The 27,887-nt window shown below is 49.1% G+C and overlaps 2 protein-coding genes across 9 annotated transcripts in view; both read right to left on the bottom strand.

The window, feature by feature from the left end:
* The window catches only part of LOC112916239 (zinc finger protein 212), a 61,197-nt gene extending 36,182 nt beyond the window's left edge, over nucleotides 1–25,015 (bottom strand). For all 7 annotated transcript variants that reach the window (XM_072764963.1, XM_072764966.1, XM_072764964.1 and 4 more), the window contains exons 1-7: nucleotides 24,896–25,015; nucleotides 15,889–16,064; nucleotides 14,230–15,029; nucleotides 11,821–12,240; nucleotides 3,325–3,451; nucleotides 2,678–2,797; nucleotides 863–982 (exon numbers count right to left, since the gene is read on the bottom strand). In XM_072764963.1, coding sequence (XP_072621064.1) covers nucleotides 863–982; nucleotides 2,678–2,797; nucleotides 3,325–3,451; nucleotides 11,821–12,240; nucleotides 14,230–14,394 — 952 coding nt within the window. In that variant the 5' untranslated portion in view covers nucleotides 14,395–15,029; nucleotides 15,889–16,064; nucleotides 24,896–25,015. The remainder of the gene's footprint in view (nucleotides 1–862; nucleotides 983–2,677; nucleotides 2,798–3,324; nucleotides 3,452–11,820; nucleotides 12,241–14,229; nucleotides 15,030–15,888; nucleotides 16,065–24,895) is intronic.
* The window catches only part of ZNF398 (zinc finger protein 398), a 37,510-nt gene continuing 32,000 nt past the window's right edge, over nucleotides 22,378–27,887 (bottom strand). For both annotated transcript variants that reach the window (XM_025993866.2, XM_072764973.1), the window contains one exon: nucleotides 22,378–26,478. In XM_025993866.2, coding sequence (XP_025849651.1) covers nucleotides 25,325–26,478 — 1,154 coding nt within the window. In that variant the 3' untranslated portion in view covers nucleotides 22,378–25,324. The remainder of the gene's footprint in view (nucleotides 26,479–27,887) is intronic.

Raw genomic sequence — 27,887 nt, 5'->3', positions numbered from 1 at the left:
GGGTGGCTCAGTAGTTGAGCATCAGCCTTTGGCTCAGGTCATGATCCTGGGGTCCTGGGATCAAGTTCTGCACTGAGCTCCCTGCAGGGTTCTTGCTTCTCCCTCTGCCTATGTCTCTGCCTCTCTGTGTGTCTCTCATGAATAAATAAAATCTTATAAAATATATATATAAAAAAATTAATTGGTAGCCCTTGCCTTCCATAATGCAGGTGGGCCTCAGCCCAACAGGTGAAGGCTTCCATAGAAAAAGACAGACCACCCCCAAGGCAGAGGAAAACCAGCCAGAAGATTCCTGGGTCTCCAGCCTGCTGGCTTACCCTGCAGATCCTGGACACACGAGCCTCTACAACCACTGAAGCCAGTTCCTTAAAACCAGTCTGTCTGTGTCTCTCCACACGTGGGCACATAAACACGTTCTCTGGAGAACCCTAATGCTCTAAGAGGGTTCTCACACACAGAGTCCAGCGAAAGGGCCTTCAAGGAGGAGCCCCCCGGACCCTCCCCTCCCCAGCACAGAGGCAACAGACTGTGAATACTTGTATACTTGTTGAGAACAATGAAAGCTCTTCCTGCTCAGGAGCAGGTCCTGTGGAGTGATATATTTATTCCCTGACCATAGCCTCTCATCATGAGGTTTCTTTACACTTAGTACCTCTGCCCTGATGCTCCTTTTCAAGGGAAAGAAGGAATAGTTAAGAATGGATTTAAAAAAAGAGAGGAAACAAGACAAGCTACACCCAGATGTGTGGCAAATCATTAATGCCATTTTCAGTGCTGGTCCGTGGATATCAGCACGGGCCTGTAGGCCATGCTGGACCTTTCCTCTCCGTCCCTGGCTGGGGGAGCTCTGGGGCTCACTCACCAGTAATGGACTCCGCGGGGATGGCTCTTTCCTCCAAGCTCCGCTGATTCCGGACACACAGGGCTTCCTCTCGCTTCACCTGAGAGGACGAATCCTGTGCAGGCACCAGGGGCTCTGCTTCTGGGGAGAGAGAAGTATGGCCATTTGGTGTTTTTTTCTGAACAATCAATCATCACCCAGATGTTCTTTGGGTGATGAACGCAGCTGACAGCACCTGTCAGCACAGGGGCCTCGGGTTCTTGGCAGGGGGTCACCCCTAAGAGGCAGAAGGTCCTGGGAGCAGAGATATAATCAGAATTCAGGACAAAGGGGTAACTCAAGCTGTAGGATGAAGTGTAATAAGGCTGGGAGAGAGCTCCAGAAACTGCCCCACCTGGGTTTGGGGCTAATCAGGACTAGGCCAGAAGTTTGATCTCTGTGTACAAGATGTTCATTTTCATTTTTCACCCCAGTCAGAAAGAAATACACACATACAGACAGACACAGCAGACACACACATGCACACACACACACACACACACACACACACACACCACATATTATGAACAAGCTTTCCGACTGGCCCATTCTGGGTGGATAACGCACAGCACCCTTATGCACACGAGACAATGACATATCCTCTCTGGGATCCCAAGCTGTGACAAATTGGTGTACCCTTCTGAGGTTCCATGGTGATGCACTAGCCCTGGCAGTGGGAAGCTCAGGTGGCAGGGGGATGATTAGAGAAGGAACCGAAGGACTCGGATCCTGGTTTCCACTCTATTCTCAGCCCAGCAGGTGAGTCATCCGGCCTCTCTGGCTCTCAGCCTGCTCATTCCTCCCATAGCACGGACACAGCGGTCACTGTCCCAGCTCATGCACGGGGATGGATGACAACAAGGTGAAACTGCTGAGGGCTTCACACGTGAAAGGCCGCCACAGCACTGACCTCAGCACCTGTGGTGCTTGAAGACCAGGAAGGGGTCGTTCAGATGAAGCGTCCACAACAGGCAAATACACAGTAGAGAGAGTCCATCAATGGGGACCAGGGGGTGGGGCGTGGGAGTGCCTGCTCATGGGCCCAGGGTTTCCTGTGATGAAGATGTTCTGGAACTAGATTATAGGGGTGGTTGCACACCTTTGTGAACCACTGAATTATACACTTTAAAAGGGTGACTTTATTTATGGCACATGAATTACATCCCAATGAAGAGAAAACACTGGAAAGGAGGGGGCCGCCTCTGGACAACCTTCTAAGGAAGAGCAGAGTTTGTACAGTATGGCAGAGAACATGGCTCAGGCTCAGCTGTTCACAGGGCAGCATGACTCAGGAGAGCTGAGGCCCTGGGGAAAGGTGTCCAGGGCCCTCCCGGGACTAGAGCCTAGCACTTTCCATCCCAGGGAGAGCTGACCAGGTACAGCGCTGTCAGGAACTAGGTCTCCTCGGGGACTGAATGTCCCCTTCTTGAGAAAGGCCCGAGGGTGAGTCTGTCTGTGACGTGGCCCCAGCAGAACCAAGTATCCAGGCAGGCCCCACTGCCCATCCACCCTCCTGGGGCCAAGCCCGGGCCACTCCCAGGTCTTCAGCCCCCACTGCAGGCTGAGCTCAGGCCTGAGAGGCTATAAGCCTGCTCCTCCCCTCCTCTCTGTCCAGCTCACCTGGGCCTCCAGAGCTGTTGCCTGGTTCTGACCCAATAGATACACAAGCCCAGGGCGCTCCTGGGCAGAACCAGCCTCACAAACAACCCGACAGACCCCTCTCGAGCTCATGCAGGGATGGCAAGGCTCCTCTCCTGCCCGGCCCCCGGCCCCGGGGCTCTTTTCAACTGCCATCACCTGTGTCTGGGTCCATTAGGATTTCTCTCTCTTCTGGGTCACGCTGCTCCCACACACAAGGCTCTTCCCTGGGCTCAACCTGGGAAGGAGCATCTGGCTTGGGCCCTGCACCCTCAGGGTCTGCAACGAGTTGGAGGGGAAGGAAGGACACAGTGAGGATGAGCAATGGATCCCGATCAAGGGTAGCAGCAGAAGTCTCCCCCACCCCACCGGCCCTCCCCAGCAGAGCCCCTCTAGTTGCGAACCATGATATATGTCAGCTGATCTCTTCGGAGGAACCCTGAAAACAACAGATACCCAACTTCTGGTGTGGAAATAGCTGGACCCTGAAAGCCAACGACAGACTGTGGCTCATCCAAGGCTAGCGGGATGTCGCACGTAGTCCCGTGCCAATGACGCAGAGTGGCCGTGCTCCAGAACATAAGCAGCACAGCCCTCAATGCTATAATGACAGGCCCGTTACTGGGTTTTTATCTATCACCTTGTTAGAATCACTTTATCTTTAGAGCATTGGAAGCAGACAGTTTCTTGTGTTTCCATTAGGGATAAATATGACACTCTGCCCGGGTGGTGGGCACGCGGGTTGATGAGCATTTCACTGCCCTCTGCAAAAACTGCCCATCCCATAGGAGGAAAGGCACTCTTACCCAGGGACATCAGGGTTTTATAGTTCTCCTTCACAAGGTTGTTGTAAAGCTCCTTCTGCCATTCATCCAAGTTCTTCCACTCATCCTCAGAGAAGTAAACGGCAATGTCGACAAACGTCACGGGAACCTGGACCAACAGAAGTCATTGTCAGGCACCTGCTTGCTTCTCCCCACAGCTTCCCCTCGACAGGCCTCGGGCCCTTCCTGCCTCAGAGCTTGGCTTTGGCTCCCAGGGCTCCCCATCCCCCCCAGTCCCAGCCCAGTGTATTGCAGTGCAGTCAGCCCACTCTATTCTTATCTTTTGGTGCTTCTAAAACGAGGATAGTTGAGACTGCCTGCCTGCCTTTCTTTTTCTTTTCTTTCTTTCTTTCTTTCTTTCTTTCTTTCTTTCTTCCTTCCTTCCTTCCTTCCTTCCTTTTCTTTCCTTTTCTTTTCCTTCCTTCCTTCCTTCCTTCCTTCCTTCCTTCCTTCCTTCCTTCCTTCCTCTTTCTCTCTCTTTCCTTTCTTTTTCCTTTTCCTTTTCCTTTTCCCTTTCCCTTTCTCCTTTCCTCTCCTTTCCTTTCCTTCCGTCTCTCTCCCTCTCTCTTTCTTTCTAGCATTTAACCATATCCTCTGTATTGTTACTTTTAGGGAAACCAGGTACCTGAAGGTAAAGCCCAAGTCAATGTGCTGCTTTTGGCACTTGGGGTAACAGAGGTGTGGAAGGTTCTCTCAGCATGGGTATCGGTGAGCCAAGTACAGTAAAACGCGGTTATAAAACCTGTATTTGGGCAGCCTGGGTGGCTCAGCAGTTTAGCACCGCCTTCAGCCCAGGGCGTGATCCTGGAGACCCGGGATCGAGTCCCATGTCGGGCTTCCAGCACGGAGCCTGCTTCTCCCTCTGCCTGCCTCTCTCTCTCTGTCTCAAGAATAAATAAATAAAATCTTTAAAAAATTTATTTAAAAAAACCCCCTGTATTTCCAGTCAGGTTACCCCAGTAAGGCATACAGTTACATCTTTATCATTAGAACATGTAAATCTAAGGGCATGTGCTAACGCTCCAGGATAGCAATCTGTGTGGTTCCCCGCTATATCCAAGCATCTAGAGGCACAGAGCTCGGAGCCAGTAAATATTTGTTGATTGTACGGAATGGCTGTTGCCAATACTAGGAAGTTTCACCGCAGCCTGAGTCATCCGTCGCCAGATGCCAGTCCCTTATTATTCTAGGCAGTCTCGTCTGTTCTATGAAATTGTTGCTTTGGTTTGACAAGGGTCCTTGCCTGTACTCATCTCAGATGCTCACCAGCATGTCCTCGCCTTGGATCGAATCGTTCAAACTGGTTTCCCTTCATGGCTTTAATACCTGAACTACCCTTCTCAGACATACAGCCCTCCCACCCCATCCCCCACTCTCGCACCCATGGGACCAGCCCTCTGCTCGCATTCTCAAATCCAACCCCTCTATTCTCCTCGGTCCTAATTCCAGTCTTTGAACCTGTACACTAGGCCAAAGCTGGCCTATGTGGCCTCTTTGCACACGTTCCTTCGGGCACTGGGCCCATTGGTGCAGAGCTTGGTGAGTGGGCAGCGCCTTTGCATAAATTAGAAATGTCTGTTCTCACATCAGGTGCTCATATCCCCGAGGGCATCCTGTGCAGGTGTGCTGAGCACACCTGTCTGCCACCCACTGACAGCTTACCTACCACCCACTATTAAAGACAGAACTGAACTTTCAATTTCCTGGGCCTTACAAGAGCCTTGGGCAAACCCCCCCCTAACCTGCGAAAACTGATACAGACCACTTTCTTCTTTTCATGTCCTGCCCCTAGACAAAAGTCACAAGATTCTACAGGTGATATCCACCATACATTCCCACTACTAGTCCCAACGCTGGGACTAGTCTCAAGGCTGCTTTGGAAGCCTCTGGTGGATCTTGTTGAGCTTTCCTGTGCTCCTGGGGGCTTCTTTCAAACTCTTCTCTCTCCCCAGCCCTCCCCGTCCTCTCCATCTGGCCTGGATCCTGATCACAGGTAGAGTTGGCAAGCTCCCTTGCCCTTTTCACCAAGCCAACCCCCTGCTAATGTGCCCTTCATTTCTCCTCCATCTCCTGTCCATGAAACTCAACCCGAACAAACTTTTCTCTTTGGCATCTCAGGCTCTCCCTCTCCAATGGCTTTCCCCTAAGGGTCATCCGACCTAAGATGAACTGCCACTCAACTCTGCTGTATCAAGTGACTCTACTCTCCCTCTTCACTTGAAACACCCCAAGAGACCCGATTTATGTTTTCTTCTTCACAATCCATGCATCCCTCAACCTCTTAAAATCTGTCTATGACCCCCCAGCTGCCTCTCCCTCTCAAACCACATCCTGGAAGTCCGCCAGTGGCCTCTTGTTAACCCTTACTCTTTCAGTCCTCTTTGCAAAGTCAGATCACCTTTCTGGAATCATCTTCTGCTTGGTTTCCACGACTCTGCTTCCTCCTGTCACCCAGCTCACTGCTTTCTCTTCTTCCCCCAATCCCAAGGCTCTGCTCTTCCCCTTCTCTGTTCCTTCATTTTTTCCTTGGCAAGTTCATTCTTTGTACCACTTCAGTGGTTACCTCTTTGCAGATGATACTCTTCAGTTTTCCTTGCTTCCTTCAGAGTTCAGATTTCAACAGCCCTTTGAGTGACTCCATTTAATCACCTTTTAAGTACCTCAAACTAGATAAATCCAAAACCAAGTTCATCACCTTTTCCAACATGCCAACTCCTCTGCATCACCCTACCACTTCTACGCACAATTCTGGAATCATACTCTCACAGTTGGAAATAGACATCACTACATAAAAACTTCCCTGTGCCAGGATACAGCAGAAGTCTGAGACAGGCCAGAGACCGCAGGGAGCCTACAGCCTAGCTGGACAGAAAAGACTGCCTGTGAATTGTCTGTCAACCAATTAACAGACACAATGGAATCCAAGAGGCACGAAGGATCTGAGAGACAACAGCCTTCCTTGATTGCGACAAAGAGGATGCATTTAGAATGGTCAATAGTACACAAGGAGTTATAACTATCACAAGCAACGTTTATTAACTTTTTCATGGTGCTTCACGGCTTGGTTTTAAAATATGTCCACAGGGGAAAAAAAAAATGTCCACAGGGCACCTCAGTGGCTCAGTCATTTGGGTGTCTGCCTTCGGCTCAGGTCATGATCAAGCCCTGCATAGGGATCCCTACTCAGTGGAGATTCTGCTTCTGCTCCTCCCCACTGCTTGTGCTCTCTCTCTCTCTCTCTTTCTCTTTTGCTCTCTCTCAAAGAAATAAAAATCTTTTTATTTTTTAACTTAAAAAAATTATTTTTTAAAGATTTTTTAAAAAATTTATTTATTCATGAGTGAATAAAGAGAGAGAGTGAATAAGAGAGAGAGAGAGGCAGAGACACAGGCAGAGGGAGAAGCAGGCTCCATGCAGGGAGCCCAATGTGGGACTCGATCCCAGGACTCCAGGATCATGCCCCAGGCGAAGGCAGGAGCTAAACTGCTGAGCCACCCAGGCTACCCCCTAAAAATCTTTTTAAAAATAAAATAAAATATGTCCACAAATTCTCTGACAACCCCTTCAAAAAGTAGATCCTAATTCTTCTCCCCTTGAGTGTGGGCAGGATTTAGTGACTGGCTTCTTCTTCTTCTTCTTTTTTTTTTTTTTAAGATTTTATTTATTTATGAGAGACACAGAGAAAGAGAGAGGCATAGACACAGGCAGAGGGAGAAGCAGGCTCCATGCAGGGAGCCTGATGTGGGACTCCATCCCAGGTCTCCAGGATCATGCCCTGGGCTGAAGGTGGCGCTAAACTGCTGAGCCACCCGGGCTGCCCTAGTGACTGGCTTCTAACAAATAAATTACAGCTCCAACCTGATCTCTCTTGCATAACGCATTCCGCAAGATGCAAGGTGGCCAGCCACCATTTTGTGAGGACACTCAAGCGGCCATGCTGGGAGGTGGGGACTTGAGGCTTTGCCAACAGCCAACTTGAGGCTTTGCCAACAGCTGAGTGAGTGGGCCATGCTGGAGGCCAATCTTCAAGCCTCAGCCAAGCCTTCAGATGGCCATAAACTCAGCCAATAGCTTGCTTATAACTTCTTAAGACTGAGCCAGAACCACTCAGCCAAGCTGCTCCTGAATTCCTAACTCACAGAAACTGGAAGGTGGTAAATAATAACTTTTTTTAGGCTACTAAGTTTGGGGTAATTTGATATACAGCAATAGATAACTAAAACAACGGGCTAAAAAATAAATAAATAAAACAATGGGCTACTTAGTGCTGTTCATCAACAAAATCAGTGAATCCTCACAACCCATGTCCTAAATGTGTTACCATCTTCATCTTACAGAGGAGAACACAGAAACACAGAAGGGCCAGCTGGGTACTTACTCACGAAATTATTTACTTATACTTCACTTCTTTCAAAAGAGGGACTAAGGAGGTTCAGAGATGACCAAAAACATACTTGACCAGTTGTGGGAAGACAGTTCATGGCAAAGCCAAGATTCAAACCCTAGTCCTCGGGGCACCTGGGAGTCTCGGCGGTTGAGCATCTGCCTTTGGCTCAGGTTGTGATCTCGGGATCCTGGGATCAAGTATCACACTGGGCTCCCTGTAGGGAGCCTGCTTCTCTCTCTGCCTATGTCTCTGCTTCTCTCTGTCTCTCATGAATAAATAAAGTATTTATTTATTTATTTATTTATTTAAAAGATTTTATTTATTTATTCATGAAACAGAGAGAGGCAGAGACACAGGCAGAGGGAGAAGCAGGCTCCATGCAGGGAGCCTGACATAGGACTTGATCCCGGGTCTCCAGGATCACACCCTGGGCTGCAGGCGGCACTAAACCGCTGCACCACCAGGGCTGCCCCAAATAAAGTCTGTAAAACAAGCCAACCAACCCTAGTCCCCTGATTCCAGGTCCATAACTATTCTATCATTCCGTAAGGACTCATGTCAACTCAGAATTCCTAATGCCTGATCCTGTGCATGGGACACAAAGAAGTGCCACGTGAGGACACAGCACTGAATTAAAACATGCAGTACAGGGATCCCTGGGCGGCACAGCGGTTTGGCGCCTGCCTTTGGCCCAGGGAGCGATCCTGGAGACCTGGGATCGAATCCCATGTCAGGCTCCCGGTGCATGGAGCCTGCTTCTCCCTCTGCCTGTGTCTCTGCCTCTCTCTCTCTCTCTCTGTGTGTGACTATCATAAATAAATAAAAATAAAAAAATATAATAATAAAAAACATGCAGCACCGATAGGAGGAGAGGGCAGCATGTAAGGAGATGCTGATTGGGCCAGAGAACCAATATGCCAAACCATACCAAACAGGAATCTCTGTGGCTGCAGTGGGAGGGGAGGTTCTAGGGAGGAACCAGACCACTATTACAAGTCAATTCTATGAGGCCTCAATAAATCACCACCAAACAACTCTACTGGCCAAGTCACTGGCAGATAAAGAGACCTAGAAGATCTGGTCCCTCATGTGGAAGCGTGAGCTCTCCAGCTAGACAGTCACTCGGCAAATACTTTTTGGATACTAGCTAAAAGTCAGTACTGAGGGACACCTGGGTGGCTCAGCGGTTGGGCGTCTGCCTTCAGCTCAGGTTGTGATCCCAGGTCCCGGGATTGAGTCCCACATCAGGCTCTCTACAGGGAGCCTGCGTCTCTGCCTCTCTCTGTCTCTCATGAATAATAAATAATAAAATCTTAAAAAAAAAAAAAAAGTCAGTATTGACTAATCAAGTCAAGTATTTCTGCTTGGCTCAGTGGTGAGCCAAGCAGAAATTACATTCTGGTCAGGGAAAACCAACCAAGAAGACAAAACAAGAAGCAAATATTTAAGGTGCCCGATGGCACAGTGCCTTAGAGAAAATGAGAGCAGGGACGGGGAAAAGAGTGTGTTGGGATTGGGGGACGTGGTTCTTTTGTGGTGAGCGGCCATGGAAGGGCAGACCCCTAATGGAAGTGATGGGGAGGGAGCCGGGCAGGTACCCAGGGAGAGAGCTTAACAGCGAAGGGAAGTCCCTGAGGTTGAGACTGTGGCTGGAAAGGAGTGCATGAAAGGGGCAGAGGGGAGATGAGGTCAGAAAGAGTGGGCTGCAGATGAGGTCCCTAACGGAATAGGGGCATTTATGCTGCATGGGGTGGGAAGCCCTTTGGGGATTTTAAGCAGAGGTTAACTGATTTATATTTTTAAAGGACTGCTCTCTGGCTGCTCTGTTTCTCAACAGAGTTGAGAATCTCTATATAGGGTAAACTCTGTATACACTGTATAGGGTGAGGGACAAGGACAGAAACAAGGAGACCAGGCAAGAGGCCACGGCAATAGAGGTGAGGTGATGGTGGCTCTCATCAGATGATGGTGGGAGCGGTGTAGGTGGAAAGGAGTGGTCAGACTATGGACAGGATCTTGAAGAAAACTCAGTGTTTCCTAATATATTGGAAGGAGGGTTGAGAAAGAGAAGAAGCAAACATAACCCCAAAGGTTTCAGCTGGAGCAACTGGAAGGGTAGAGCTGTCTTCACAGAGACGAGGATGGAGAAGAACAGGTTTCAGGCAGAAGATGGGAGATCAATTTGGTAGTGTTAAACCTAAGATATTTACTGAATCCTGCTGCAGTAGCAGGTGAGCATGTGAATCTGGCATTCAAGAAGGGAATCTGGGCAAGAGAGAGAGAGTGGGCGGGGGAGACGAGACTGCTTTGGGAGCTGACAGCACATGGGCTGCATTTAAACTTGGTGCCTGAATGAAATCAGGAGGGAGCAAGTGTAGAGGATGAACCGAAGGTCAACACCCAGTGCTGGACCACTCCAAACCTAAGAGGTGAAACCAGTGAAGAAGATGGAGCAGGAGCTACTCACAGAGAGGTAACCTGGATCACACAGAAAGGTATTTCAAAGAGGGCGTGGCCACCTGCCTACAATGCCACCTGCAGGGCAGAGAGGATGAAGGCAGAACTAAGTGTGGACACCATGAGGACTCTGGTGAGACTAACAGGATGGAAAGGTGGGAACAAAAGCTTGATTGGCAGAAGTATCCAGGACAATGATCCAATCACCAATTTACTAGAATACTGAGAATAGGGGCACAAGTTCAATGAGACGATGGACACAAGGGCAGAATCCCGACAGCCAGAACGCCACGAGGACGCATGGCCTAGCTTCTTCTATAGACAGATTTCAAGGAGAAAGTGAAAGAAATGGAGGAGGAACCAAGAAATTCCACAAGACCTAAAACATATATCACCTTCTTAAAGTTCTGATTCAAACAAACTAACAGAAAACAAACTAAAACGTGTTTGGAAGAAAAGAACATTTGAACACTGACTGGCTACTTGAGTAGGCTACGGCTTTTTTGTGGTGATAGTGACATCAAAGTTTCACTTCAGAAAAAGGGTCTTTACCTTTTAGACCTATGCGCTGAAATATTACCAAAAAGAAATAAAGAAAAAAAGACTGATGTCTGGGGTTGGCTTCAAAATAAAATGGGAGAGGGATGCCTGAGTGGCTCAGTGGCTGAGCGTCTGCCTTCGGCTCAGGGTGTGATCCCAGGGTCCTGGGATCAAGTCCTGCATCGGGCTCCCTGCATGGAGCCTGCTTCTCTTCCCTCTGCCTATGTCTCTGCCCCTCTCTCTGTGAATAAATAATTAAAATCTTTAAAATAAAATAAATAAGTAAGTAAGTAAGTAAAATGGGATGTGGGTGGGGCCTTAGGGGAAACAAGACTAGCCGAGAGCCGACAGCTGTTGCAGCTAGATGATGGGCACATGATGGTCCATCACACTGTTCTACCTACTTGTGTGTTTGGGTTTTCTACAATAAAAAGGTTAAAAAGGAGAGGGAGGGAAGGAACTGGAGACAGCAACTATGACGTGTTTAAGGAAATCTGCTCTAAAGAGGAGCAGAGAGATGAGGCACTTGCTGGAAGAGGCAGAGCCTAGGGAGGTTTTCATCACAGAGATGGGTGATGTTCTAGAACACCTAGACCGATCGGTAGGGGGAAGAGTTGATGACACACAGAAGAAGAGAAGGCCAGGGTGAGCTGGGGGGGTCAGTGAAGGGTGAACTGGCGAGGCCGCAGGAATCTGGAAGGCAGCGTTGGGTGGATGTAGCAGCTGCACGAGTGCTTCTCACAGTGATGTCCATGTTCTCAGTGGATCACAAGGTTGTGTCATCAATGGACACTGTAGTGTTGATGATCCGGGGCTGGGGACTGGGGAATGGGGGCAGGTGCAGTAGAGGGAATGGAAGGGTGAAATGGAGCATGAATTCTGAGGTATAAGAAAGGCCCGCAGAGGCAATGGTCACAAATTTCTAGCAATTCCAGTTAGCATGGTTTGCCTCGACTGCATTCAGATGAGAGAGAGAAAGAGACGCTGAAATCCTGCAAGATGGAGAGAGAGTTTTCTGGCCAAATGAAATCAAGAGTTTTGTTCACATGTGCTGGTTCTCAATTCTACCCCTGTCCCTTGGGACCGCCACGTACCTTAGGGACTTCCCCTTTGCTGCCCGGTGGCAGCCGCAGCACCCAGAAGTTCCTATTCCTCAGCAGGTTCTCCATGTTCTCCAGCCGCCTCTGCAGCAGCCCATATTCCTGCAGCAGGGTCCCCAGCACGGCCCACTTGCTCTCCATGTGGTTCCCGAATTCCACGGCAGTCTTCTCGCAGTCCGCCAGCTTCTTCTCGGCTGTCCCTGTCCGCCCCTCCAGATTTAGCAGCTGGCTGGCCTGGGCATCCACCTTCCTCTCCACGGCCTGAATGGCAGCCACCACGGTCCAGAGAGAGATCTCTGCCGTAGGCAGCTGGGGCTCTCTCATCATGCGGTCAGGGAAGACAGGTGCCCTATCCGGAAAGGGCGGGAACTGAAAAGGCATCGGTCGCCGGGCATCCATGTCCCACTCTTGAGCCTGTGTGCAGAGGGAGAAAGTGACAGCCTGGGATGAGACCCTGTGTGAGAGGGGAGGGGGTTCTGAGGTCAGGGAACAACTAATCGGATGCCACAGATTCTTGCTCTCCTGCCATGCTCCCACGGCACCGGGCTCTGGTGTTCATTTCTGTTCCCAATAAGAGCCTAAGGAGCCACTGGCCAACCTTCCCATTTCCCGCCTGCAGGCGTCAAAATGGTCACTCATTTGCCCACCTGACCTTTTGCAGGTCTACAATGTCACATACCACTTTCACAGAACAGCCACTTTCTTCAGGGGCTAGACTCGATGATCAAATATCTCTAGAGTTGCCTAGTGCCTTCTGGTTCAACGTAAGAATTCTCTTGTAAGTCATCTGACCCTAATCTTCCCTGCAATCTCTAAGCAGGTTAGGGCAAGAATGATTATCTCTGCTTTAAAGATGATGGAATTGAGGCACAGAGACGTGGCTAGTCATTCTACAGCTCCTGGTTTCACTGGCAACTGGAGCAGCCCTAAGTGCTGCTACTAACAAAAACACAGTGCAGGTAAATGCTGCTGCCACCATACCTGGCAGAGCCGTGACCAAGGGAGACCCCAGAGAGCCTGAGTGAGCAGATGAGCAGCCTTTCTTCCATATACAAGTCCTTATTCCTATGTTCTAAAATGAAAACAGGTTGGCAGGGACAGGCCTGCCAACTGCCCTAACTCAGGGCAGCTGTGACAGCCACAGAGAAACACTCCACAGCTCCCAGGAAATCACTCTGCTCCGCAACATGGGGTCAAGGGGAGCAGGGCGCTGGGTGCCAGACCTGTTAAGTGAAGAGGTGATGTTTCTTCCATCGAAGCCATCCATCTGAGCTCATAGAGGCTTCACTCCTCCCCACCCACAGAAGTTTACAGAGCTGACACTGGAAGTTAAGAGAACCACTGGGCCCAAAAGACTTTTGTAAGGTTTGGAGATGTAAGGCTGAAAAATGATCTCACACAACACAGCACAGCAACTCCTGGCTAACTTCTCAGAGCCAGGGTGAGCAGCAGGCCGAGGGCAGGGGGGGTGGGGCTGCTTCTGCGGGGTCAGCCCCCGGCCCCACTCTCGGCCCCACTCTCCCGGGAGCGCTACTCAGGTCTCCTCCGCACCACCTCGGCCCTTCACACAGTACACAACCCCAAAGCACCGGCTCTCAAACTCGTGCACACTGGGATTCTCAGGGAGCTTCAAGAGCTGACTGGTGTCTACTCTCGACCCAGAGACGCCGATTGCACGGGTTGGGGACCAAGTGGAGCATCAGGAGTCTTAAACGCTGCTCGGGTGACTCCAAAGTGCAGCCAAGTTTGCCACCGGCTGAAAAGAAGGCAAAGTCACCTCTCAATGGCCCCTTTCCTCCGTCACAGCCGGTGCACGGGAAAAGTGAATTACTCGTTATACTCCGCGAGAGACGGCAATACGACACCGAAAAAAATCTTCTTGTCAAAGTGGCTACGGCGTCAAGCTGACGGGGTGCCCCGCTGCGTCCCCGGGGCGCGCACACCGCGGGCCGGGGCACGAGGGCCGCGGACGGGAGCCCGGGCCGGGGTAGGCGCGGCGGTCGCCGCTCCGCTGGGTCCCTGCCCCCCTCCCCGCGGGGCCTGCTCTGGGCGCCCGCACCGGGCCCGGCCCGCACGCGGCCTCGGGGCCTGCTGCTCGGCGGCGCGCGCGGGCCGGGCCTGCTCGGAGGACGCCGGGGGGCGCAGGACTCGCGGCCGGGCCTGCTCGGGGCCGCTGCGCCCCGCCGGCCGCGCCAGTCCGTCCGCGCCCCGGCCCACCCGCCCCCCGGGCCTGAGCTCCGGCGCCCGCACGCCCAGGGCCCTCCGGCCGCGAGGCGCCCCCGCCCCGCTCCCCTCGGCGCCCCGCGCCCGCACCCCGCGCCCGCACCCCGGGTCCCGCAGCCCCGCGCCCCGCCCCCACGGCCAGGCGGCGCGGCCATGGCGCTGGGCGGGGGCTGCACCCACCTGCATGGGCGGCATTCCCTCGGCCATTTCCCCGCGCAGCGCCGGCTCCTGGTGGCAGACCTCCTCCGGGGGCAGAGCCTGGGCCCAGCTCCAGCTCCCGCTGTCCAGCCCCAGGCCCTGGATGCCCAGCTGCTGAGGCTGCGGCCGTGTTGACACAAACTGCATCCTGGGAGTCCTGTTCCCCGCTCGGGCCGGCCAGGGAGAAGAAGAACGTTTTCCAGGCGCCTTCCCCCTCGCCGGGGCCGGACAGCTCCATCTACAGCCCGTAGGAGCAAACAGTCCCCTTCGGCGGCGCCCCCGCCCCTGCGCAGCCAGCTCGCCAGCCAATGGCCTCCGAGCTCCTGCCCGCCCGCCGGGACCGGCGGGGGCCACTTCGCGGCCCGGGCCACGCCCCCCCCCCCCCCCCCCCCCCCCGCCGAGGGTTCCTGGGAGGAGACGCTCGGCGGACCCTCGGTGTGGGATGGCCTGCCCTGAAGTCCCGAACAATGCCAGCTTCTGGTTTCTGCTAATCCTGCAAATATGTATTGGGCATCCCAAGGGAAAATGGGGCCTGACCTTTTTGGAAATTTTGCGAGATTAATAATTGTGTCCGCAGACTCCATCTTCTGGCCTTTGCCCTTCCCTCATGGCAGGCTCTACCTCCCACTCTCCCTCCCCAGTCCACATTTACCAGGACCAATTCCAGGCCTTTGCGTTGGTCTGGATGATGCAGAAGTGATCTGGGCTAATGTGTCAGAAGAGGGCCAAGCTCTTCCTCCCAGGTCAGGACACCGCACTTTAACAACAGCCTCTTCCAAAACCTTAAAACATAATGTCAACATTACTTTGAAACATCAAGCCAGGTCAGAGGAGGAATCAGGGGAAGGCCCAGGTAGGCAGATAGAGAAGACAGGATGAGGATGGGAAATTTACTTATTCCACAGATATTTACTGAGCAGCTACCATGTGCCAGATACTGCTTAGGCGGAGGGTGGGCTTTGCAGCTGGATATACCTGCGTTTAAGTTCCAAAAATCACAGCTCTCTAGCTATGAGCAATTTAACTTCTCTGAGCTTCCCTCAGTCTCTTCAAATAGAGATGAAGCAAATAATGTGTGCTCCACAGTTGTAAAGTCAAATGAGATCAGTACTTAGCACATAGTAGGCACCCAACAAAGATAACTCTTACAATTATCCTTAAATTATCCTATAATTATCCTTTTGTCTTCCTAAATAACTAGTTCCTATCTTCTTAAGACAGGGATCTCCAGAACTACTTACTCTCCTGTGTAGAGGCAGTCTTGCCACAGAATTATCCCAGACTGGTACCCTTTTGTCCCACTGCACTTAGTAAAATAAAGGGCATTATCGGCCCAAGTGACACATGTGCTTAGAGCATCATATTCAGAACAATTACCAAGTGCTTTCTCTGTTAGCTACCCTTTTCAGGTACAGAGTGAGTATCTGTGGACCAGCCTATCCTCCAGGAGCTTACAGGCTAGTGAAGATAATGTTCCTGGAAGTCTGTGATCTCTTTCCCTCCATTCCCTGGCCGCAAGCTGCCTCTTGATTGTAAATATGTCCACTGTTGTTAGAGGAACCAGACAAGCAGAGTCTGGAAAGCCACAGTAAACACATTTCCACTAGTGAGACATATTTCAGAGCACATATTCTGACCCACCAATCATTGATCATCAGGCCTCCTGGGTGGCTCAGTGGTTGAGCATCTGCCTTGGGCTCAGGGCATGATCCTGGGGTCCCAGGATGGAATCCCGTTGGGCTCCCTGTGGGGAGCCTGCTTTTTCCTCTGCCTATGTCTCTGCCTCTCTTTCTGTGTCTCTCAAGAGAAAATAAAATCTAAAAAAAAAAAAAAAAAAAAAAGAAAGCGGTTATCTTCCTGCCTTCCTAAAGGTGGGAAAGCGAGGCTGGGTTAGTCCCAAAGGTTTAAGCCATCTTTTCAGTAAAAACAGTTAAAACTACTTCCCTTAAGCATTAGACTAGTTACAATAACTGGCTTACACAATAAGTGACCATCATAGTACATCCACGTCATGTTTCTCCTTCACAGAGTGTAGATTTTCACAAAGCCAGCCACACTTTAGACCCTTGCAGCTGGGGTGGCTGCCCAGGGCCAAAAGTACAGTTCACTGCCCACTGTCATGATATGCGCAAAGCGACTCCATTCAAACAGAATTTAAACGCACAGGTTTCATTGTACTAGTGTTGTTTCCTAATGGCCATGCTTAGCCACCATAGGCCACAAAAACCTGGTAGTGGCTACAGCAGGGGGGAAGTGAAGGAGGGGCTCAGGGAGGGGATCCTCCCAGAAGACAAACAATAAGGGTGTGAGGAGGGGGCTGCTGTAGCAGCACTGGCCATGGACCCTCTGATGGGTACTCTAGGGAATGATGGGCCGACAGGGCTGGGAGCTCTGCTGGGGTGGGAGAGATCCTGTATTGGGAGAGCTGTTTGGTCACTAGGCTCGCATCTCTGAATCATTGGGTTAACTGTGAGGCAGTTATCTAAGTTACTGAGGAGCAGAGTGAGCAGCTGGGTAATGTGGATTCTAAAATGCCAAGTATGGGGCAGCCCCGGTGGCGCAGCGGTTTAGCGCCGCCTGCAGCCCAGGGTGTGATCCTGGAGACCTGGGATCGAGTCCCATGTCAGGCTCCCTGCGTGGAGCCTGCTTCTCCCTCTGCCTGTGTCTCTGCCTCTCTCTTCTCTGTGTATCTCATGAATAAATAAATAAAGTATTTAAAAAAATAAAATGTCAAGTATCGTTATTAATAAGCATCTCTTGAAAGAGAAGGACCCAGGACTGGCCCCACGGTCCCTTGGGTGGGAGCTGTTTTCATCTCCTCTCTAGGAATTCTATAGCTACTGTTCTGGACAGGGTATGATAGATGCCGAACCGGAAGATGTGGGAGAGGCCAAAGGAGAGGAGATGCATGTGTCGTGATGGTTAATTTTAAGCCTCACCTGAATGGGGCCAAGGAATGACCAGATAGCTGGTAAAAAACCTTTTTCTGGGTGTGCCTGTGAGGGTGTTTCCGGAAGAAATTAGCATTTGAATCAGTAGGCTGATTTGAGAGGATGCCCTTACAAATGTGCGTGAGCACCATCCAATCCCTTGAGGGTCTGAAGAGAAAAGTGGAGGAGGGGCAGATTAGCTCTTTCTTTGGGCTGGGACATATATCTTCTCCTATCCTCATATGTTGACTGTCCTGGTTCTTGGGCATTTGGACTGAGAATGAATTCCACCACTGGGCTTTCCTGGTTTTCCAGCTTGCAGATGGCAGATCATGGTTCTTCTTCTTTCTTCTTCTTCTTCTCTTCTTCTTTCTTCTTCTTTTTTAACATTTTATTATTTATTCATGAGAGATACAGGCAGAGGGAGAAGCAGGTCTCATGCAGAGAGCCTGATGTGGGACTCAATACCTGGACTCCAGGATCATGCCCTGGGCCAAAGGCAGGTGCTAAACCGCTGAGCCATCCAGGCATCCCAGATCATAGAACTTCTTGACCTCCACAATTACAGAAATTGATTCCTAGAATAAGCCTCTTTTCACATATCTCTCTATATCCTTCCAGGTCTGTTTCTCTGGAGAATCCCAATACATGTTTCCACCATTTCCAAGACATTGGTGGTTCTCCTGTGTGCTCCATGCCCCTTCAACAACTACCAGCTTTATTTGAGGAAGGAAACCTCCAGATTCCCTCAGCTAAGGTAACAGGGTAATCAGATTTGCACTTTTATCTTGGGGTCTCCCCACGCCCAATTCAACAAGCAGGCTTAAGGACGACAAAATAATCCATGGGAAGGAGAAAGGTGAGCACCCGCAGCTCCCCTCACCCACAGACAGGTCGGTGGTTACAACTTCCTGTCTTCACTTGAGGATCTAGCTATGCCAGCCTCCAAAGGAAGGGGAACCTGTAGGTGTCCAAATCACTGGTCACCTAAGTGTGACAAATCAGAGGTGGAGCTCATGGAGGAGAGCACACCATGTGAAAGAGTCAGAAAGTGGGATGCTTGAGTGGCTCAGTTAAGTGCCTGCCTTTCAGCCCAGGGCCTGATCCTGGAGTCCTTGGATCAATTCCCACATCAGGCTTCCTGCATGGAGCCTGCTTCTCCCTCTGCCTCTCTCTGTGTGTCTCATGAATAAAATAAATAAATAATCTTTAAAAAAAAAAAAAAAAGGCAGAAAGTGTTGCTGTGGGGATCACAGAAAAATATTTTCTAGCACCCAGTTTTAAGGTCGGCTGCCTCCTGTTTTCAGCATGTTTGCCTTTTCCAATCTACCTTTTGCCATTTTCATTCAAGCTTAAGCATGCACACACACACTTTCCCTCTTTTTCACTTACTTCTGAAAGATTCCTGCTTTTCAGAAAGTTTAGAGAAAATGCTTTTTCCCCTCCTTTCTCAGCCTACTTCAAATAGGCATTTATTTCATCACCTTCTTTACAAGTCTTGACACAGTAGACAGTGAAGTTGGTTGGCTTTTCTTCAGTACTTAATGACTGTGTGCTACTTTGCTCAGTCTTAATAAACATGTAATTGCTTGGGTGACTAAGTGAGTTAGCTACTCAACAGTTCGACTGCAACAGGTACCTACCTAGGGTTTAGAAAACCTGTAGATGCAGAAGACAGGTTTTGTGTCAGGAATTAACAATTGCAGTATGTTTCCTTGAATCTTCTCAGTGGGGTGTCCCTTTCATTTTTAAATGTGGATTTGATTACTAAAAATGGTCAAAATTCATTCCAAATGAAGTCCAGAGTGCATACAGAATAATACTGGTTTTTCTAAATGCAACAAATAGGGTGTGAAACCACCTGTTATGTTAAATCCGAGCTGGTAATGACATCACCATGGTCCCTTTTCATTCTTCAGCAAATGCTAGCGTCATAGCAGAAGTCTGGGTACAAGACAGGCACCCATCAGGTTCCCATCTGCGCTCATCTAGGATCCTGCCCATGTTTCATATACCAGGTCTCTGGACGGAGACTGCAGTGGGCACAGCTGAAGTGAATGCTGCTTTTCCCACAGCCTCTAGAGGTCCTAACCTACAGGGATCAGTCAATTTTTCCAACAATTCTCATAGCCTTATTTCCTACTAAATTATGACGTCCCCCATTATGGATTCATCTGCACTTTATTAATCTGCAGTCCACAGTACCTAGCTCCACTAAAGCAGGCTCACTGGTCATTTCCAGTCCAATAATTCACTTTCTCATTCTATGATCTTCTATTTTTTTTTTTTTACAAAGATTTTATTTATGAGAGACAGAGAGAGAGAGGCAGAGACAGAAGCAGGCTCCATGCAAGGAGCCCCATGTGGGACTCGATCCTGGGACTCTGGGATCACTCCCTGGGCCAAAGGCAGACGCTAAACCACTGAGGCACCCAGGGATCCCTCATTCTATGATCTTCTAAACTTGCAGGTACGTGGGGGAACTTCAAAAAACAAAACACCCAGGCTCCACCCCGCAAATTAGATCATGCCATTTATGCCTGGCATAAATATTTCTTTCAAGTACCCGAAGTTATTCTAATGTCCAGCCAAGAAGAAACCAGTGTAATAGTCTCCCTCCACATGTGCTTGTCTCAGCTCACAGAATCACCATGTGGAGATGAATGTCCTGAATTATTATTTAGTGGCTAATAAATACAGGATTGATTTAATTATTGTTCCCTGGTTACTCAGTGAGGTTGGCTTGCAGATCCTGTTTTTCCGACACAATTTTTTTAAACTTTAATTCAAAGCCAATAACTGACATATTTTTTTTTCTTTCCTATTTTCTGGTTGCTGAACCCAATATCTCCAGTAATGTACCTGCCTATAATTCCTCATGTACATAAAACTGGTTATCCTGTATAAATTGCTGGTAGAAGTCAACGCATTAAATAGGTCGACCTGACACTTTCTGCAGCAAACTTTGTCTTCAGCCTCTGCTCACACATACTGTTGTCCCACTGCTCCCCAAATGCAATCTCAGGCTAGCTTCTCCCCAGCACAGGCAAGCCAACCGCAAGCGAAGAAATGACTACCGCCCAGTCTTGAATGAAGAGAAGCACCAACAACATCCAGGAAATTGTTTAACTAGTCAACAAGTAATTCTGCATCTACTATGTCAACACTTTCTTAGGCCTGAAATGTTTCAAAGCACTTCTGAAGACCTTCCCTTGTCTGAGTATCCAACATCTATGTAAAGTTGGTAAAGTGGGTATTATCCTCATACTAGGATAGAGAAAACCAGGGCAAGATTAAAACTCTGGCCTCCTGACTTCCTTTCCAAGAACTTTTCCATTCCAATAATTCTTATTCTTATAAAAGCATTATAAATGCTGTATAAAAATATTTTACATTATAAACACTTGGAGGGAAAAATAACCACACTGAATGACCTGAGTACCCTAAAACCATCATTACTGTTTTGGTATGTCTTTTTATTTTCTTAGGTTTAAAAAAAATGCAATCAAATGCCTACTGTGTATTTAAAATTTTATAGTTTTGCTAGAACTTTGTCAGTTTGTATGGCTTTGGAGTAATTATATGGTTAGAATGAGATTCTAAGAACGCATACCTCTCGGAGGTGTTTGTTCTGCTGTGTCAAAGCAGTCTCTCAATAGGGCAGAATGTAGGGAGAAACCAGACAAGGAAAACAGGACCCATATGAAAAATTCTGTGGTCTTGGACTTGGAAGGGAGTTTATATTACCATTGTGTTCTGACTGAATTAGGAAAGTGAGATCTGCACAAATTAAGTGGCTTACTCCTTATCAAGTAGGTAGACAGTGTTTAGCTAGGACCAGACTCCAGTTTCTCACCCCTACCCAGGTGGTCTTACCCCTAGTAACTTCCCTATCCTAGTAGTACTAGAAGTGCATTTGCCATTCCCAAGTAAATCTACCAGGCCCACAGACTTTGGTGTTGGGAACACAGGATCTTTCCTCTGGAGTACAGCTGACAGAATCTAGATGAGCATGTAATCAAGGGCAGCCAATCCAAGGGTTGGCTGGAAACTTGCATGGCCTGGTATGGGAAGAGGAGCTGAGCCAGATCCCACACTTCAGAATCTGAAGGGCAAAAAGAATCAGAGCCACATGGTGTCACGGTACACAGAAACTTATGGGAGTCAAAAGGTACAGAAAAGATAGAATATGCGAACAGGTTAAATGGAAGCAAAAGATGGCAGGCAAAAAGCTGAGACATCAATCATGTGCTTCCATAGAACAGTGCAGGTTTGACCCTCCATTTCTGGTTGGTCCTGTACACCTTTCTTGGTAGTTGCTGTACTGATGCCTTTGGTGTGTCAGGCTCCGTGCTAAGACTCTCACACTGGCTTCCTTTCCCTCTGAGCCTGAACACCTCTGAAACACAGATATCATTCTATTTTACAGATAAGGAAACTAGGCTTATGATGGTTAAGTAACATATGTTCTGATGATGCCAGGACCCGAATACAGGTCTGACTCACAGTCTATGCCCATTAAGCTATACTCACCCACGTGTGTCCTTAAGTTAAGGTTCTGTGCACTCCCCCATCCTCCTCCCTCCTCCACTCCCTGCCAGTTTGACCTAACTTGAGGTCCTTTCGCTTGTAAGAGCCTGACACTTCCCTCTTCTAAGAATGTCTTGTATGTAGACTCTGTGAGAAGTGAATTCCGTTGTAGAGTGAACAGAATAGGGTCGAGGTATCCACCAAACATCTGATGATAAGGGTTCCTCATCTGTAAGCCATTATGGGAAAGACTGGCTTTTACTTATTGCTACTGATCAACCCTCAGACAGCTTTTTGTTGTCTAAGGGGCTACGATATAGGGAGGGGGAGGGGGGTGAGGGGATATGGGGAGGAGGGTGGCAGAGGACAGGGGTGTTCTGACTCTCCTCAGAGAAAATATGAGCACAAACTGGGTTCTCCATCCCATTTGGAGTGAATAAAGGAACTGAAACAATGAACATCTGTTATTCCCCAGTAAGCCAGAGGGTCTAGTTGAGATAGGCATGGTCACCTGGCTTTCTCCAAAATGCTCCAAAAAGAAGCCCAGCAGCCTCCAAGGAACTCTGCAATCCTTATTACTAATGATGAGAAAGTTATGTAAAGACTGCTCTAGCCAGAGCCTAGCTTTGGTGTTTCCAATATCAAATATCCAGCAAAAAGGATCAGAGACTTTTCTCACTTTCTAGACAAGCAATCAACTTCCATTTATTTTCACATCTGTGGCTGAAACAGAGGCTCATCTAATGGTGACAATGAAATACTTAGTAAGCAAAGAGTGAATCTGGTTATAGTCCATATCTCGATCTACTCCGAGGAGATATGCTTATTTGTGTGTGACAGATGTCTTAGCCCAGGGGGCAGACTGATGAAGAGCACACTTCTGGGTTCTCCTGTCTTGTCTGGTCATGACAACGAATCCTCAGGTACGTCAACTGCAGTTAAATGCACAGTTTCTCTCAGGAACCCTCGATGGACCAAGTTTCTCCACTCATTGAAACCTTCCCATTGGACTTAACTTTTCCACCGAGGGCATTTTATGGATCCACTCTTGAATCTTAAGCAAACAAAATCTAGAGCTGGCCTGGAGTTCTACCTTGTAGAGGATAGGTGGAGGGAAAGGAGACCAGAATGCACACTTGAAAACTCCTGGTGTGTTCTCCTGAGGATTAGGAGAACACCTACTTCCATCTCTCTGGCATGGCCCTGCCTGTTACCTTTCACTCAGATTCATGGCTCTTGCCTCATTGGTATTTGAACCGTGTTCACTTCTTGCTGAAGTTTGGGCTCCTGCTGGCTACAGTTCCTTGCAGAGAGGACCATGGGATCTATCTGCAGCATTTTAACCCACAGCTCTCCTTCATTAACAAGCTCTGTGTTCCCATTAAATCTTTGAGTAAAAAAAAGAATTTCTGATGTTATCTAGACCAACATCACACTTAATGTAGGAATCCCTTTCAAGCACACCCTGGCAAACGTTTAAATGCTACCAGAAAAGGGAGCTCACCACCTAAAGACAGTATTTTGATTCTTCTCCTTTTTAATTAGGAGGCCAAGGTGTAAACCAGGTCTCACACTAAGTTTCAACCAAGTCAGCGGTGAAGCTGGAACCTTGACTTTGGGAGCCCCAGAACCCCCACATTTACCCATAGTAAGGGTTTAGATTCTAGCTAGAAAGCTCTTAATCCCAATATGCCAGGGCTCTGTTCATCTGTTGTCTTGGTTTGTTCTATACTGGGTTTTTTTCATCGCCTTCAGACTACAAATTATGGCAGCAGACTAGGTCTTACATACATTTCTGAAGTCTCCCGTGACCCCTGATATTGTGAATGTCACAGAGCAGATGTTCCATAAATGCAATCATCCTAAAGAGCAGCATGTTCAAACAGAGCTTTCCCAGGAGCAAAGCTAGCTAGGGTAACACATTTTCCTAGTGTGCTTAGGTAAAGCTAGGCTGGGTTAAGTGATAAGGAAAAAATGGGTCTCTCCTTTATCATTTCATCAAGAAAGTGTTCTAAGTACTTGCAGACCTTGTTTCCAGGCATCTTGGAAAGATTCAGGGGGAAGAGAGTGTAGGAATAAACAGCCCTACTGCCCAAGACTTAGGGCAATCTCTATCTCCCACTTCAGTCACCCAGCAAGAGTAAAACAGATTGAGCTCAGTCAAGTTTCAACAAGAATGTCTCTGCTTTGATTTGGGGGATCTTATTTGGCTTTTCTTGGATAGAAGCCAGAGATATGACAAAAGAAATGTATCACAAGTTTTATGATTTTGTTTTGTTTTGAATTTCTAGAGGCTCACTTTTTTCCTTTCACTAGCCTCATCTTGCAGATGAAAATCTGCAATCTGTAAAGGGCAAGGGTCTTATGTCCAACTGCAAAGCCACTGAGGAGTAGGACCATGCTCAGATGCTCTCCCCGGACTGAATGTCCTCAATGAAAAGGACACATGGTAGCCAAGGTTCCTAAAAGCAGAACAAGCAGCAGGAGGCTGACCATGTCTGTATGCTCAGGGATCTACAAAGTTCCTCAACCTGCCCCTTGCCAATGGGACAGTCAGAGGGGTGAACATACAGGCTGATGGCTCAAGAAAGCTGCATTATAGCACCACTGTCTCACTACTGAAGAAAGGAAAGCTGAGATCCACTGGCAATTTCTGAAGCTCCATAATGCTTCTGGAAAGTGGTATGGTCTTTTCTGCTGAGGACTGTCAAGAATATGACACTAGGAATGGGAAAATCAGCCTATTGGCTTGAATGAAAATAAGGAAAAATTTGACGTGAATGACTCCTTATTGAGAAACATAGTTCAGGCACAAATTTTAGTCTGTTCTGTCATTTCTCTGGGTTCTCTAGATTTTAAAGCTAGGGCTGAGAACACTGCTCCCACTTTTTTTAGCCAGGACCTCGGCAAATGTTCCTAGTGGTTTAAATGCCATTAAGAGCTTGAATTCTTCAAATCAAACTATTCAAAGAACTGTTCTCCTTAAGAAGCTTTTAAAGTCAGACTTCTTGCTCCCCTAATATTAAACAAAATGTATTAGAATTAATCTAGGAAACCTAGGAAGGCAGTCTTGAGTTATCATTTTGGGAGAGGCAGAACATGAACACATGAGCAGACTTTAGTTCTTATCAGGGAGAAGCAGTACCACGGCCTGAGGCTCCAGCATTTTCTTCTAACAACCATCTTACCATCAAGGAATGAATGAGGTTCAATTAAACATCCCCAGGCCCCATGATGGGGTTCAAACTCTGGAGGCTCTTCCCATGCACCTGTCTCTACTTAGAGCATCAATCATTAACAACTTATCACCCTGTGATGGATTGACGGAGGCCAAATCTTGCTTTGCAACCTCTCTCTCTGCAACATTCTTATATAACTTCTGCTTAGGTAATACTTTTGTAAAGATTGGGATGCTGGGCTCCTTTCCAGGTCTCTCTGGGTTTCAAAATGTGGTGTTCTTGTGATGTTGCCAAGGTCCCAAATTCCAGCATGTCTTTAGTCAAGGGTATAAGATCCCAAACTCATCGACGTGCCACACGGTGACTGCTGCAGGGGGGTTGAGGGGTTCGCGGGCATAGATAACCGGAGAGCACAGATAACCATGAAACGAGCGAGGTTTACAAAACTCCTCCTCCACTCCCTTCCCCATACCACTGATTGGCCTCTAGACCTTCGGTGTTAACAGCTAGGCCAGAGGTTTCGAGCCCCGTTAGGAGGGGCCCCGGGGGGTCAGGCGGCTGTCCGGAGTGGTTGCTGTCACCCCCGCAGCCTCCACTGTGGCCGGAGCGCAGATGGTCCTTGAGTGTCTGTTTGTAGCGGAAGCTTCTGCCACAGTAGGCGCAGGGGTAGGGCCGCTCGCCCGTGTGGATGCGCTGGTGCTTCATGAGGTGGTGCTTGCGGATGAAGCTCTTGCCGCAGTGCGCGCAGCTGAAGGGCCGCTCGCCCGTGTGCAGCCGCCGGTGGTTCAGCAGGTGCTCCTTGCGCATGAAGCTCTTGCTGCAGTCAGTGCACGGGTATGGCCGCTCGCCCGTGTGGATCATCTGGTGGCGGATCAGAGCTGAGTGGCCATTGAAGTCAATGCCGCACTGCGGGCAGGAGAAGGGCCGCTCCTGTGCATGCCCCCGCTGGTGGAGCAGGAGGCTGATTTTCAGGCTGAAGCTCCGGCCGCACTGGGCGCAGCGGAAGGGCCGCTCGCTGGCGTGAGCTCGCCGGTGGCTGCTGAGCCGGGCCTGGTCGGCGAAGCGCTTGGGGCAGTCAGGGCAGGGGAAAGGGCGCTCGGTGCTGTTATGCACCCGAAGGTGGTAGGTGAGTCTGGAAGGGTGAGTGAAAGTTCTGGCGCAGTGTGGACAGGTGGGGGGCGTCTCGCTAGCATGGGGCTGGGAGCTGCTGCCCAGGTCGGCCTGCTGGGGGAAGTGTTTTGGGCACTGGGCACAGGGTAACGGGTTCTCACCCGTGTGGCTACACTGGTGGGTCAGCAGCATGTCTTGGCTGAGGCTCTTGCCACAGTGGTGGCATGAGAAGACCTGCTCTCCAGCTGGAGGTGGCAGGGGGTAGCTACCCAACTGAGTAAAAGTCACTTGTCCCTCAGAGGCTTCAGCCAGGTCGGCAGCCGGACGCCCGAAAGGTGCCATGGATGCAGAGGGCTGACCTTTGAAAGTCACATCTGAAAAAGTATCCTTTGCTGCTGGTGGTGGAGAAGAGAAGGTGACTGGAACCTCTGGGCACAAGGAGGCTCTGGCAAGGCTTTCAGCTTTGATGACAAGTTCTTCATCTGAAAGAAAGGACTCAGAGTCACACCTGTCAACAGCTGTCTCAGGGCAACTCCCAGTAATCCTACCCACGAGCTCTAGCAGACTGCTCTGAGCTCTTAATTGGCTCAGATAGGAAGCTCAGTGGAGGTCTGAGATAATCATCAAAGCACATACAGTCCCCGCGGCACATCATCAGAGAGCTCACTGCTGTGCCTCTTCAATGCTCCCTGTTCGGGAAAGGAGAAACCCTGCCATCAACCTTGCCAGCGCTACTTCCATTAGGTCTCTCCTCTGCTCCCGGACTTTGATTCTGTGGCCTTTTGTGACAGGTCCTAAAATTACACATTCATGTACTCCTATTTCTCTTCAGTCTGCTAGATGAATCCTTTCTGATAGCTCTCTTCACTTTCCTTGAAAATCAAGTCTGTGTTTCTGCCTCTGTGTCTCTGCTCATTCTGCACCCCCCTCTTGCCATCTTTCCAAATTATGCCCAACCTTATCACACGAGTCTTGTCAGGCTCAATTCTGGCTCCACAGTCTGCTGTGGGCCTTATCTAGACACCTAAGCTAAAACTGACATATGTATGTTCTCTAAACCCCTCATTTCTTTTATAGAAGTTGCCCATCCCACTCACCCTGGAGAGTTAACAGTAGGCATGCCCAGTACTGATGCATGTGTGCCTGATATAAATATCCCGAGGAGCAGAAATGGTTATTTTTTATTTCTGTTTCCTAGAGTCTAAAAGAACACAGGGAATAGAAGATGTTTAAAAATAGGTTGCATTGGGCAGCCCCGGTGGTGCAGCGGTTTAGCACCGCCTGCAGCCCAGGGCGTGATCCTGGAGACCCTGGATCGAGTCCCACGTCAGGCTCTCTGCGTGGAGCCTGCTTCTCCCTCTGCCTGTGTCTCTGCTACTCTCTCTCTCTCTGCATCTCTTTGAATGAATAAATAAATAAAATCTTTAAAAAAAAATAGGTTGCATTAAGTCATATAAATGACTGGGTTCCTTCAGGCCTTAAGCGTCTCTTCTACAATTCAGATGGCAAAATATAGAAGGTGCTAAGGATTTTGCAAGGAAGCTTTTTGCTTCTTCTGCCACCACTGTTTGTCCTGAGGGAGAGCTCTTGTCAACATTCTCGCCTTTCCAAGGACACTCTTGTCACTACGGCTTGTCTCCTCCTATTTCTGTTCTGTCCTTTCTACATGATCCTCAAATGCTTGTCTCCATTCTTATGCTTTGAGCACCCTGTGCGCACTTATTTTTCCTCCTCTAACAAATCTACTTTGTCTTTACACTTAAAAAGAATGTTTTCTCACTTAAACATTCATCCTTAGTTTGATTTCATTTTCATCTCTAACTTACTTGAGCCTGTCTTTTCTCCCTTTTCCCCATTCTTCTTCCACTTCTTGCCTCTACATCCCCTCTCA

Source organism: Vulpes vulpes, chromosome 7 (assembly GCF_048418805.1).
Source record: "Vulpes vulpes isolate BD-2025 chromosome 7, VulVul3, whole genome shotgun sequence".
Taxonomy (NCBI): Eukaryota; Metazoa; Chordata; class Mammalia; order Carnivora; family Canidae; genus Vulpes; species Vulpes vulpes.
Note: the sequence above shows the minus strand (reverse complement) of the source record. Positions and strands in the feature narration are given on the sequence as shown.